A 13,048-nucleotide genomic window follows, 5' to 3' on the forward strand; every position below is an offset into this window, starting at 1 on the left:
ACTCAATCTTTAGCATAGTGGCACAAACAGTTGGAACCGTGAATCCGTATTCACGCTGTGTTTTTGTATGCGTGTGAAGGCAGGCCAGCCAATCCGGTGAGACTGTGCGCCATACTTAAACACAGCAGCGAAACGACGGCAGGTGTCTCCGCTGACTTTCAGCAGGCTCAAACGGATGGGTCCCCCGGGAACTTTAATGGAGTTTTGATTGTTTAACATCCATTTTTACAAAAAGCACACTGAAAGAGTGGCAGATTTTTCTCCCAAGAAGTGTTTTTGCTTCATGTCAGCGAGCATACAACCATATGGTCTTGGGAAAGAGTTAAATAAGTTATGAGGCGCAGCTGACTCTTCCTCTTAGAAGCTACATTTCTGGGGGAAAAATAATATTTTCACACATGTCAGTCTTGTCAGTTCTCTCAGAGAGTGCCATGAAAACAGTAGAGTGAGCAGACCAGTTCATGAGAGTCTGCTTTCCTTCACACTTACTTTTTTCACACACCTTACAGAGCAAGTTTCACTTTTCCCATGCTACATCTCTGCTGGCACTGCAGAAATGTACTGCCATTACCCTCTCTGAAATGCCATTAGCTGCGTTCTGCGTACCTATACATTTTATAGCTACTTTGTGAATTTCAGCGTGAATTGTCCATCTACCATCATGGAAAATGTGAATTCTAAGAGATATGATATTCACAGAGTGCTTTTTCTCTTTTTCTCCCAGCAGCCACCCAAGCAGCCTACTTTTCCCAGCAGCCCCAGGACCAGGTGGTTGTATCTGGGCAGTCAGTGACTCTACCTTGTGTCATTGTGGGTTACCGGGGAATGGTACAGTGGACCAAAGATGGCCTTGCACTGGGCGGAGAGAGGGACCTACCAGGTATTATCACTGACCTCTCATTTCTGCTTGCCTGTCTCTGTCTCGCTCTCTCCTTCCTCCACTGCTCTCTGTCTGTTTATTGCTCTCTCTGTCTCTGTCTGTCTTACCACGATCAATGCCAGGTCTCATTAGAGACCAAGTCTCTCTCTGTCAACTGCTGGGGTTTTACACAAATGAATGGTGAGAGAACAATGTATTGCAGACAGGTCGGCTACTTCTGCACACACCAAACTTTAATTTGTTGTTTAGCATTTTAAGGGTCTTGTAGGAAGGTGGATAATCAATTGGCTTTTGTCACGCACTGACATTTAAATGTGTGGCACAGTAGAGGGAAGGTGGAGAAGCTTCCTCTTGACCTTAGCCACCCCATCTTTATTGTGTCTGTGTTTAAAGGACAGACTCCTCATGCAGCAGCCTTCTCACGTGTTGCATTTCCAGCCTCACGCTGCTCCGCTAGCACTACGGCTCAATGCCTGGCGCAGTGGGTTGCTGCTTGCTTTCATTTGTGTCTTAAAGAGCCTTGCCACGTTTCTCTCGCCTTTGTTCAAGGCACAAGTCTGTTCATTTTATAGTCCTTTCATTATGTGTTTGTTGTTGGTTGGTTTGTTTGTCTCTGACTCTATTCTCTGTGCTGGCTTCACGCAGGCTGGACGCGCTATTCCTTAATGGGCAACCCGCTATCAGGCGAGCACAGCTTGCTGATCGATTCGGCAGAGTTGGCAGATGACGCGGTGTATGAGTGTCAGGCTACACAGGCGGCACTGCGCTCCCACCGTGCCAAGCTCACTGTACTAGGTAAGATACACAGCTCATACATGATCCTCACAGTCAGCCCTCGTGCCAGGGCCTGCAGGCTGGCAGTGCTTGGGAACAATCAGGGGAGTGTCCTTATCAGAAAACTGAGGCATGTAGACAAATTTGGAAAAAAAAAATTATAAAACAAAAACATAATCACTTTAATGCGAAACTTAACATAGACAAGTAAAGGAATACATCGAAAAAGTGATTTGCAATTCATAGAATAATTTTTTATCACCACTCAAAGATAACCACGTTGTAAATCTAGTTTCCTGGGGAAAAAAAGCATGTCCTGAAAGCATAATTCAAACCAAGCAGGGCTCAGCCAAGAGATTCAGCTAGAAAAAAAAGGAAACCCCTTTGCTCTCAGTAGCGATAATCAAGACTGTGGAAGTCTAGGATAATGTGATTGCTGCAGTCACAAATGACTTGCGTAGTCGCTTGAAAGTCAGAGTTTGCACAGTTAGCACATTTTACAGTGAGCCACAACATTTGTCAACCGCAAGGCGGTTTTTACATTAACGTGATGTGAGTGATCTACTTCTTCACACAGACGTTCGGAGGTGGGGGTTGGGGGTGGGGGGGCAGGGGGGTTGATGAGGAAGGGCCAGGTCTTATGGGAATTGGAATCGGCAAAGCACTGCTGGCATCTGGTGGCATGCAAAGGAACACCACTCCATTAATTAGTCCTGTCATTTGTCCATATATCCAGCTACAAGCAAGTATACAGAAAAAGAAGAAAACTCAGAGGGAACAATTATACGGGCATAATGCTACAACTTATGTCACAACACAATGCAGCAATTTCCCCACAGAGACTATTGTCTTTGAATCTATCTGTCACCATTAAGGTGTGTATTCTGAGTAAACGGAAAGGCAAGCAGATCGAGATCACAGGCAGAAGGTAGGAACATTTCCACTAAATGATTCGATTCAGACAGCTCACCCCTGTTCACCAGCCCACCTTTCTGTGTCTAGTGTCACTGTCAAAGCTGCACAGAGAAGCACAAAGCAGTGCGGTCATCACATGCCCACACAGCCATAAAGATGTTTGTGAGGAGGCTGCAGAGAAAGTTGATAAAACTGTCACTTCTAAATGAAATGCACTGTGAAAGGCTGGTGGTTCGTGATCATAAAGAATTTTCATAAACATAAATAAACATAAAACATAATGAAATCAGGCACATGGCTCAGGAACCTGTGACTGATGTTTATGTGTGGATATAAGGAGTGTTAAAGAGAGAAGAGGGCTTTTGTGCGTTTGCATGTGAGTGCACATGCCTGTATATGTGTGTGTGTGTGTAAATCAATGTGGCCAGATGAGACCAAAGCAATCCTGCACAGTCAAAGGAGTCAACGGCGGGAGTGCAGTCAGGGGAATCGGCATGGAAATTAAAATCACCTAGCACTCGGATTCCATTAGTGTCCGTGCCGCGGCAGCGGAAGGACCTCTGACAATTCAGATACACACAGTGAAATTGGTTCGGTGGAGGGAGCGAGAAAGGCCAGCACAAACCCCATGTTTACGCCTTCTCTTATTGGTTGGGGAGATAGACGCCTTCATCAGGGGTGGCACGCTTGGCTTGCCAGTGGTGCGTGCAAAACCATGCAAATAAATGAACAAATAAGCAATTCAGTTGAAACATCACTCTGCAACAGCAAGAGCAAATAGAGTAATAATGCAAGTCCCAAGAAAGGAAATAAATAAGGTTGAGTGTGTTTTTTTTTTTCCAAATGACAACTGTTCTTGGTCTTTTTTCTTGCCTTAAACTACATCTTGTTAAACAGACACATGGCCATAAGAAGACACTGTTTGCCTCTTTTGCTGTTGTGCCATATTGATGGTGAGCTAAGAGTAACAACAAGCTCAATATCAGTATGACTTCTTTGTGGCTCTGTGCTGGCCTGGAGCTGCAATGAGTTTTTTTTTTGTTTTTGTTTTGAGTGGTATGTTTGTTCTGCTTTACAGTTCCTCCTTCAGACCCTGTGGTGGAGGGCGGCCCTGTTGTACGTCTTAAGGCCTACACACCACACAACCTAACCTGCAGAGCCTCGGGAGCCAAACCTGCTGCTGAGATCACTTGGTACAGAGATGGAGAGGTCATGGAGACCGCAATATATTCCAAGGTAAAGTGAGAACAGATCTTTGCCCGGCATTATCATTCAATCACTGACACCCACACAACATAACAAAATGTAACAGCTGGCTTAAATAAATGCAAAGATATTCAAAACAGAAATATTTTCTCTTTGGGTATAATACTCCCTCTCTTTTTCTGCCATTTCTCTATTTTATTTTTCTCGTCTTTCTTCCATGGTTTCACAGTTTTTTTTTTCTATCACCACCCTACTCTCGCAAGATTTGTGCACTCGCTCTCTGCAGTCCCCCTCCCATTTTCACTCATGCCTGACCCCCCACCCCCACCCCACCCCACAATCCCGCCTCCTCTGCCTCCCCCCTCACTCGCTAACCCCCCCCTTCCACCCCCCTTTGCTCACTAATGCAGCGACACTACAGCATAACTGGAGCATGCCAAAGCTCAGACAGGCATGAGTGTTTCATACAGTAGAGTTTCAGCAGAGAAGAAATCACCCACAACAATGCAGAAACACAATGGGGATGTGCCGGAGCGTAAGCCAGCCACGGCTGGGAAAGTGTCACATTTTTCATGCTCTCTGACCACGCTAAACGACGCTAAACGCCACATTTAAGGAGGCGAGAGCCTGCAGTGAGAAGGGAGGGAAGAGGATTGGAGGGGAGGAGGGAGGAGGAGAGGAGAGGATAGGAAAGGAGAGGGGGAATAGAGAGGAGAGAAAGAATGTAGCCTAGAGTTAACTGGTGAGATAGTTTTGCCAAAAACTGAGATAATTTCCAACTTTAAGAAGTGAGACTTGGGGTAGAGAATGCTTTGTCTGAGTGAGGGGTGGTGACAGGGAGTGATGTGATTTGATCTAGCATAAAAATGCTTTTTGTGTGTCTGGCCGAGGAAGTGAAAGGCCTACCCCATTGATTTGGCTGTCCGGGGAAAAGGCTCAGCCTGTCCTTGCTCTTTTCCAAAGATGTGACACTTCTTTCCTCACTGTCACCACCCAAAACATACACATACACACACACACAAGCAGCTTGGTCATCACAGGCTTTTCCTTGTGTGTGTGTGTGTGTGTGTATGTGTATGTGTATTTGGGCGAGAGGGAGAAAGTGAGAGAGCAGTGAGCCATATCCTCAGAATCTACACCTTTCCTCACTTAGGCGTATTGATTTCTGTGAGCAGTAAATAGATTTAAAAGATGATGACAAACAGGGAGCGCTGACGGGGAACACTCTCAGAAATGTGGGAACAGCACAATATCCCCTGCTGCATCATAAAATATATGATTTAACTGCCATGCCAAAGAAGAGGATGGCAATTTTAATGCCTCACGCGTGAAAAAAAATAAGACCTGCAGTGTCATAGACATATTCCTAAGTGGTGCGATCACAAATGGCAAGTGACTTGCCTGTGCGACACTGAGCTGATTTTCTGTAAAGAATAGTTTGTGAACTGTTGCTTGGACATCCAACAATAATCTAACAGCTACTCTGCACTGTTGTCCAACTCTACAGACACCGATGGAAGATGGGAAGAGAGAGGAAGCTGTCAGTATGCTTCCAATCATCCCAGAGGATAGCGACTCTGGGCGCACCTACACCTGCAGGGTTCTTAACCCAGCTGCCCCTGCTGGACGACAGACATCGGTCACTATCAATGTCCAGCGTGAGTGTCCTGACATCAGCTTCACAACATTGTAGCAGAGTGCTGTGTGCAGCAATCTGTAAAGCACATTTAATTCTATTGCACTGCTAAAAGATGAATGGTTGCAATAAGATTACTAAATCCAACAAAGTCCAAAGTCATACATTCGTGTCAGTAACGGAGATTTTCCTGTTGACAGACCCTCCTTCAGTGACTCTATCAGTCCAGCCTCAGACTGTGACCGAAGGAGCCAAAGTTCTCTTCATCTGCTCTGCTTCTGCCAATCCTGAAATCACTGGATACAGGTATCCATCCTTTGGTTTAATCTAAATCGTTCACTCTGATTACACCCTGCACGCAAAGCCAGCAGGTATTAACATCTGAGATGACACAGTACAATCTTTTAACTATTCCAAGATAAGCTGCAAAAATGCCATTTAGATTAGAGAAGACAGCACAGCAGCAAAGCTTTGCAAGGATGACATGGGTTTAGTAGATACACTGAATTAAATGGGCTGCTTGATTGGCAGCGTTTGATTGTGATTGGCACAAGCCATGAATCAGCTAATAGCCACTTTGACACGCATGGCTCCGTACCTTCCCTGAACTAATTCAAGTGTATAATTTGATTATTCATCTGTCCCAGGTGGTCGAAAGGAGGAGTTCCAATCTCTGAAGCAAATGGGGACAGCCTAGAGGTGACAGTGGACTACTCTTATTTCACAGACCCCGTCTCTTGCGAGGTGTCCAATTCTGTGGGCAGCACCAATGTCAGCACCCTGGTCGATGTCCAATGTGAGTTTAAACCTGAGGCAAACATTGTATACAGTGTGGCTAAACTGGGTATTTTGAGATTTTCTAGAGGTATTTTCACTCTCTTATTGATTGTATCTGGCTGTTTGTGTTTCACCCTAGTTGGCCCCAGATTGCTGTCGGAGCCAAAGCCAATGACAGTGGATATAGGGATGGATGCATCCTTTACTTGTGCATGGACTGGAAACCCTCCTCTGACCCTGGCCTGGACCAAGCAGGGCTCTAGCGTGGTAAGGCAACAGACACTAGTCAACACCTTATCTTGATGGTAAAGCTTCAACACCATCCCTCAACACCGTCCCTCCAGAGAAAAACATTCATACATGGCCTTGAGGCATGAATCCCTCACACTTTTCCACCACACATTCTTTTTCAGGCTGAATCTTCAACAACTCCTCTCACCATGCTCCCTAAGGGCTAAAGCCTCTGGCAGAAAACTGTCTGTCCACTGACAGATTCATCCAGCATCATCAAGGCACATGACATGCTGTCATAACTCTAACTCAATCAATCGATCAATCAATCAATCCATCAGTCAACAAGTGTGCCAATGTGTGGTTCAAAATAACAAAATTGCAACATGTACAGCAACTTTTAGAGCGGCATCTCTGCTTGTCAGATAATAAAAAAAAAAGGCCTGACTGCACTCAAGTATCCATTTCCTCAAAGTCAGTTTCATAGGTGGAACAAATGGGACATTTCCACCTTCACTTTACACCATCCTGGTGAAAGTCGTTCAGCGCGCACGCCATCAGAGGGGACGTCCCATAGGAGCTTCTCTCCTGGCAACTAATATAATTTCTGAAGCGATGCTGAAGAAAACCCCCCCAGTAAAGAATGCTGCGAGATGGCGTAAGCGATGCTGTCATCTCGGAGAGTGAATGCTTTCAGCTCCTCTGAGGGAAAAGCGCAGACATTTTTCTAATCCACCCACTGCCACTGTCCCTCACACAGCCACGAGTAATAGATTAATTGGGTTACTCCGTAAGTGTGTTGAAATAAAAAATTGGTGAGAGTGAGAGGGGTGGGGGGTGTGGAGAGGGGGAGGAGGAGGACGGAGTGGGGGTAAATGGATTAATCACAGCTTGATGGAATGACAGGATCAATGAGCTAAGGAGTGAGTGAGTGTAGCAGCTCCAAAGGCTAGGGCCCACTCACACCATAGAGCTCTCCGTTCTGTCCCCACTGTTTAATTACAACAATCTCCCCAGCAGCACGGTCACTCAGCGGTGGCTGGAGTGCTTAATGCTGTGATTAAAGCTCTTCACAATGAAATTAAACTCAAACCACCAGCGTTTGTTACAATGGTCAGCCCACCATCTGTGCTGCCTCCGCAACGAGTGGGCCACTGATAAAGGTCCCGGTCTCCTTTGTCTGCCTCTTCTCCCCACCGCCTTGCTCTTCCTTGCTCTTTCTCTCTCTAACACACTTCTCACTTGTCTCTCTGGATCTCTCACTAGGTGCTCAGTAATGGTAACACCTTGCAGCTGAAGGCTGTTACCCAGGAAGATGCTGGAACATACACCTGCAAGGCCATCGTACCTCGGATTGGAGTTGCAGAAAGAGACGTCACTTTAACAGTAAATGGTGAGTGGCTTCTTTTCAGAGGATGCAAAGTTGTTTGAATAAAAATTTGTCAGTTTTTCCAAAATACCCTTTTTCTTCTTTTCACCTCTCAATTCTGCTGCCTTTGTTTTTTTGTTTTTTTTTCTTGTTCACATCAGGCCCACCTATCATCACTGCGGATGCCACGCAGCATGCTATCAAGCACTCCAAGGGCAAGCTGGAGTGTCGAGTGGGAAGCAGCCCTCCGCCTGATAAGATCGTAAGTGAGCCTCTTATTTGTGTTGTGAGTCATTCGCTTATGTTTGGGAGCTTACATGTTCCTCCTAGCCACACCCACATGAGAGCAATCACTGAGTGTAGCTTTACCCCTGACCTCACCTTCACTCTTTTGCACCCGCACATCTCCACCTCACATGCTAACAAATACATTCACACGCATATTCACAAATGTAATTGCACAGACATTGACTTGAGAGATTGTGGAGTTGGGGGAGCTGTGGAAGACAGGCTTCCTGCAGGTTTCAGCCAAACCACATTCAATTAGCGGCCCAAGAGGCATCACTCGGCTGACCCTGCTGAACTGCTGAACGTACGCTGGGCTGAGAGAGGATAATTAGGGTGTGAAGAGGAGTGAGAGACAGGTGCCCTGCTGGCCCTGCGCTAGAGACAGCAGAGAGGAGCCTTATTTCATAGTGCAGCTACCTAACCCTCCTTAGGCCTCACCTGCAGGGCAGACGTGGGAGGCAGCTTAAACATGAGCCTGTGAGCTGTGTCAGCCACGGAGCACCTCAGAGGTCGGCAGAGAGAAAGCAGAACAGAGGGAGAAACTGGTGTTCAGTCAGCAGCAGGCAAGGATCTAAGGATAAACAGCCGTGCAGAACTCCACTTTGCTCACCGATGAGGAATTCTTCACAGAACAGTGACTTACTCCCTGTTCCTCTGTCCTCTTACTCCTCTCCGCAGGTGTGGACCTTTGGAGACATGACCCTGTCCTCCGGTTCCTCTGGTCGTTACTCAGTGCAGACAGTGACCAGCGACCATGGAGTCCTGTCTTCCCTGGTGCTCTCTGAGACCCTGGCACAAGATTTCCAGCTGCGCTACAACTGCACCGCTTGGAACCGATTCGGCACTGGCACCGCTCTGGTCACACTGAAGGAGCAAGGTACACACTGACGGAAGTATTAATCCCAACCAGAGTCTTGTACAGAAGTTAGAGCGATACTCTCAATCCTCGCTGAGAAGGGGTCAGATTAGGTGAAAGCAGTGCTCCTGTCTTGTGCTTATCTTAATTATACTCCTCTAATCGATATGATTTAATCAGCAGATGGTTCCTTTAATGAATATGTTTGCCCCATAACATAGATATTGATTGGGGACAAAAGTCAATTAGAGGAAGCCACACGTGTTTGCGGTTGGGCTCATATTCTCTGTCACTGTCTCAGAGCCAAGTTCAGCATCTCTCAGGCTGCAGCCTCTGTAAGTGATCTTAAAATAAGGCAGTAGTGCTGCTACACTGATGCTGGTGGAAGTCTTTGTTGCAGCAGACACCAAAAATAAGGTCCTCGCCAGTAATTTACATCAACGTAGCAGAGTGGGGTCTCCAGAGAAAAGGGCAGCGGTATCTCCTGGAATCTCTAATTAGATTACTGTCTATTGCTTCATTGCATGTCAGGCCTTGTTACCCTTCTTTCAGAGAGATTAGAGACAATAGCCATTTTGTGTGATGCCAGATTGCCTGCATGAGCATATGTTAGCTAGGCCAGGGCTCACTGCAGATGAATTTATATAGGCGCCAACGTTTCTGGGATTAGCAAGACAAATGAATGGATCTAATTCTTTCTTTTGTTCTGATCTTCACATTCTCGACATTGACACTTATGCTGTACTATCTCTCGTTTCATCCCTCCTCTTCCCCTGACAACTATCTACCCACACCCGCTACACCACATTTTTTCCTCTACTGCTGTTCTGGTTACAGAAGCCTTGCCTATGTTGATCATTGTTGGCGGAGCAGTAGGTGGAGGCTGTGTCCTGCTCATCTGTGTCATCACTCTAGTATCCCTCTGCTGCAGGCACACAGGCAAAGGTGAGCTCAACGGTTAGTATGGGCAAGAGGGTCCTCAGCCAATTTTTCAAATCAAACAGATTCAAGTCTTTTTCATTTGTTGAGCTGAAAATTGAACAGTTTTTGTTCAATTTTTGTGCTGTTCACATAATTTCTTATGTAAATTTTGATACAAGTTCGCCCTGTAATGTCAAGTAAAACATGTTTCAACCCCCACAGGTAAAAGGTGCACTCGTCTTTCCAAGAGCGACATCAGAGTTCAGATTGTTCACAGTGATCACAACGCTACACGTGGCAATGATGATGAGGAGGACGTCAAAGAGCCCATGGTAAATTCTTTTGTTTACCGTCTCTTTATGCCAGATGTTGCTATTGATGGCTAGGGAAAATCCATATTAACACAGTAACATAATGCACATACTTCGTTTTGTTCTTATTCAACTGAGGTCTTGTTCATCCTAGTAATTCTTCAGAAATGCATGGTCTTCCCTCAGGCTCCAAACAGCAGCGAGTCTCCTGGGACATCGCGCACAGAACACAGCGACCTTCTGGAAGAGGAGGAGGATGAAAGATCGGACATCAAGGTAAAACTTAGCGCACTTACTTGAAGAAACACTCTCAAAATAGCAAGCATGCAGTATTTTCCTTTCATTATACATAAAAAGTGAGAGTAAAGTTCATGATGGTTTTTCTTCTGTCACTCTTACAGGACCCCACCAATGGATACTACAATGTCCGTGGCCACGAAGACCGCCATATCCGCAGCAGTGGATTCTCTGAATATGTTCCCAACTCTCGACCAGTCTACACTCCATCGCAGCTGCCCTCCCCCAGCCCCATGTATGGTCAGCATGGCACTCAGCCTCGTATCTATGACTTCTCCCATCGATATGCAACCACCACAGCGGGCAGGACCTCATATGAACAGCAGCAAGCTGCCCAGCAGCAGCCTGCGCAGCCAGCCAGCATTTATCCCACTGACCCCCTCTACAGTGGCTCTGCTTACTTACCTGCTACCTATGGTCGCGCCTTCACTAGCTACGTTAAGCCCGCTTCCTACGAGAAGGTGGATGCGTACGACCAATCAGATGAGGCCAGCAAGGTGTCCAGCTCGTCTCGCTTCTCTTATGCCTCCTCACAAGTGTCCTCCCAGCAGTCTGACTATGGCCGGCCCTCACAACGTATGCAGACTCATGTCTGATTGGACAAAATAATTCTGGAGAAAAGAAGAGTACAGGAACAGCGAGTAGATAACTATTGACACCTCCACATACATATGTGGCTGGACTAACATGAACAGAGACTTTCTTTATGGTCCTTCAAGGACATAATTGGACAGTATTTGAAGGTAGTCATGTGATTTAGGTTATGGGATAACCAACCTGTTGTGACGGATGGCAGGATCTACGGTAACGCTAACTGTAGAGCTCCTGAGCTGGAGAATTCAGCAGATTGTGATGTTCAAGTCAAACTTATGATTACAGTGTGATACCTCACCAGGTTATCTCTACATGATGACCACCCACACCTGTGGAGATATTCCATCTGTGCGAGGGCCAACTAGAAAATGAACCAAACACATCTCCTGAATTTGGGTGGCCAAAAACGACTGGGGTAGCTGTTTACCTGCATTCCAGTGTTTACTTTGTGTCAACACTAAATCTCAAAACTGACCTATAAAATACTTGGAAAGAAGATACTACAAACTAAGGCATATTTGAGGAAAAAAACAGATATGGACAACCTATTTTTGTCTGTCATTTGTTGTTTCGTTGGCATGCGAAAGGAATTCTAAGCACATTTGTGTCTCTATCAACAACAAAAGACTGAGCTATCCACAGAGACAGACATAAACTATTCTGCACAACAGGCTAGCTCTACTGACCAACAAGTGCTACAGGCACTCTACTGTATGAAGAGTCTGAACATCTGTGGAATACTTCTGGCCTGAGCTGTATTCCTCGAGCTTCTTCTGATAATAATCCTAACATGATGGACTTAGTGGTGTCGCTTACCGGTGGATAAAGGAAGGAAATATGAAGAGAATGTGCATTTAAGCCTTCATTCTACTGAAGGACTGTATGTTAACTGTAAGTTCGACCAAGATGGACAAGGTGAGGCCATGAAAACCCAAAGATGGTGATAACTCTATAGGGGGGAAAACGGGGGCTGAGGCAAAACACTGCTGTCCTACCCCTGATGCTGTTTTCTGCTGTGTTTTCCGATTGTAAAATGAGGAGTAGGCGATTACCAGAACAATCAAAAGAGGTGGTTTGGAAAATGGTGGCAATCTTGAACTTGAAATTAACTTGAAAATGAATGCATCGTCTTCAGCAGGCTCAGGTGGGGTAAGACGTGTAAGGCAGTCCTAATGTGGACCATACACTCTCAAGTTTTACAAGTCAATCAAATTGTCTCAATATGTTTACAAGAAACAGTACTACCCTGAAACACTAAGTATCTGTACAAATGGCTGAGCCCATACTTTCTCTCTGTTGCATGCAAATGATGTGTCTAGTGAAAATCTTCAGCGTTTATATTCATGCCCATTTCATGTTTGAGACATTGGTTTCTGCACCTGGCCCAGTTGCATTCCTCTTCCTGGATGTTTCAGTATGAATGCCTGTACTGCCATTTGTCTAAAAAGCTGTTACCAGGCAGCCTGATGAGAGAGCAAATGCCACTAAAAGTGAAGAGGCAAACATCATCGCTTGTCTTTATTTTTATATTTTATATAAGCCTTAATGTACAGCGTGTAAGCTGCTCTATTGTAAAGTATCTTTATATACATATGTATCTATCTTGGTTGATTTATTTGGGTCCACAGATTTTCTTTTCTAAGTTGTTCATCAATCATTGAATGCAGTTACTATGCTTTTTTTTTTCTTTTTGGGAACACGACTAATATTTGCCATTTGTTTGTTTATTCTTTTAATAATGTATTAAGAATTTTATTTGCTAAAAATGAGCTATCGTTGCTTGTACCTTTGTACACATATTTATATTTAAATAAAACCATTTCCGATAAAGAACTGGTCGGTGTGAATCCTGAGAGTTAATCAGCCTGGTGAGTAGCTTCATTGGGCATGGGGAACTGTGACAAACAAAGCTTCCCATGTAGCAACAATGATGAATACATAAATTAGCAGCACTGTCTATGTTGATTTTCCTATTCCCCCAGTGGAGTGCTGG

The 13,048-nt window shown here is 45.3% G+C and overlaps 1 protein-coding gene across 2 annotated transcripts in view; it reads left to right on the forward strand.

Moving 5' to 3' along the window:
• Positions 1–12,876, forward strand: part of kirrel3l (kirre like nephrin family adhesion molecule 3, like) — a 33,553-nt gene extending 20,677 nt beyond the window's left edge. Inside the window, exons 2-15 of one of the 2 annotated variants that reach the window (XM_041043811.1) lie at positions 725–880; positions 1,526–1,675; positions 3,648–3,805; positions 5,283–5,433; positions 5,612–5,717; positions 6,059–6,207; positions 6,328–6,455; positions 7,686–7,812; positions 7,950–8,050; positions 8,755–8,953; positions 9,770–9,889; positions 10,076–10,185; positions 10,351–10,440; positions 10,566–12,876. In XM_041043811.1, the coding sequence (XP_040899745.1) occupies positions 725–880; positions 1,526–1,675; positions 3,648–3,805; positions 5,283–5,433; positions 5,612–5,717; positions 6,059–6,207; positions 6,328–6,455; positions 7,686–7,812; positions 7,950–8,050; positions 8,755–8,953; positions 9,770–9,889; positions 10,076–10,185; positions 10,351–10,440; positions 10,566–11,057 (2,237 nt within the window). In that variant the 3' untranslated portion in view covers positions 11,058–12,876. The remainder of the gene's footprint in view (positions 1–724; positions 881–1,525; positions 1,676–3,647; positions 3,806–5,282; positions 5,434–5,611; positions 5,718–6,058; positions 6,208–6,327; positions 6,456–7,685; positions 7,813–7,949; positions 8,051–8,754; positions 8,954–9,769; positions 9,890–10,075; positions 10,186–10,350; positions 10,441–10,565) is intronic. The other variant, XM_041043812.1, reaches the window with a different exon arrangement.
• The last annotated feature ends 172 nt before the right edge of the window (positions 12,877–13,048 follow it).

The sequence above is a fragment of the Toxotes jaculatrix genome, chromosome 8, assembly GCF_017976425.1.
Source record: "Toxotes jaculatrix isolate fToxJac2 chromosome 8, fToxJac2.pri, whole genome shotgun sequence".
Classification (NCBI taxonomy): domain Eukaryota; kingdom Metazoa; phylum Chordata; class Actinopteri; family Toxotidae; genus Toxotes; species Toxotes jaculatrix.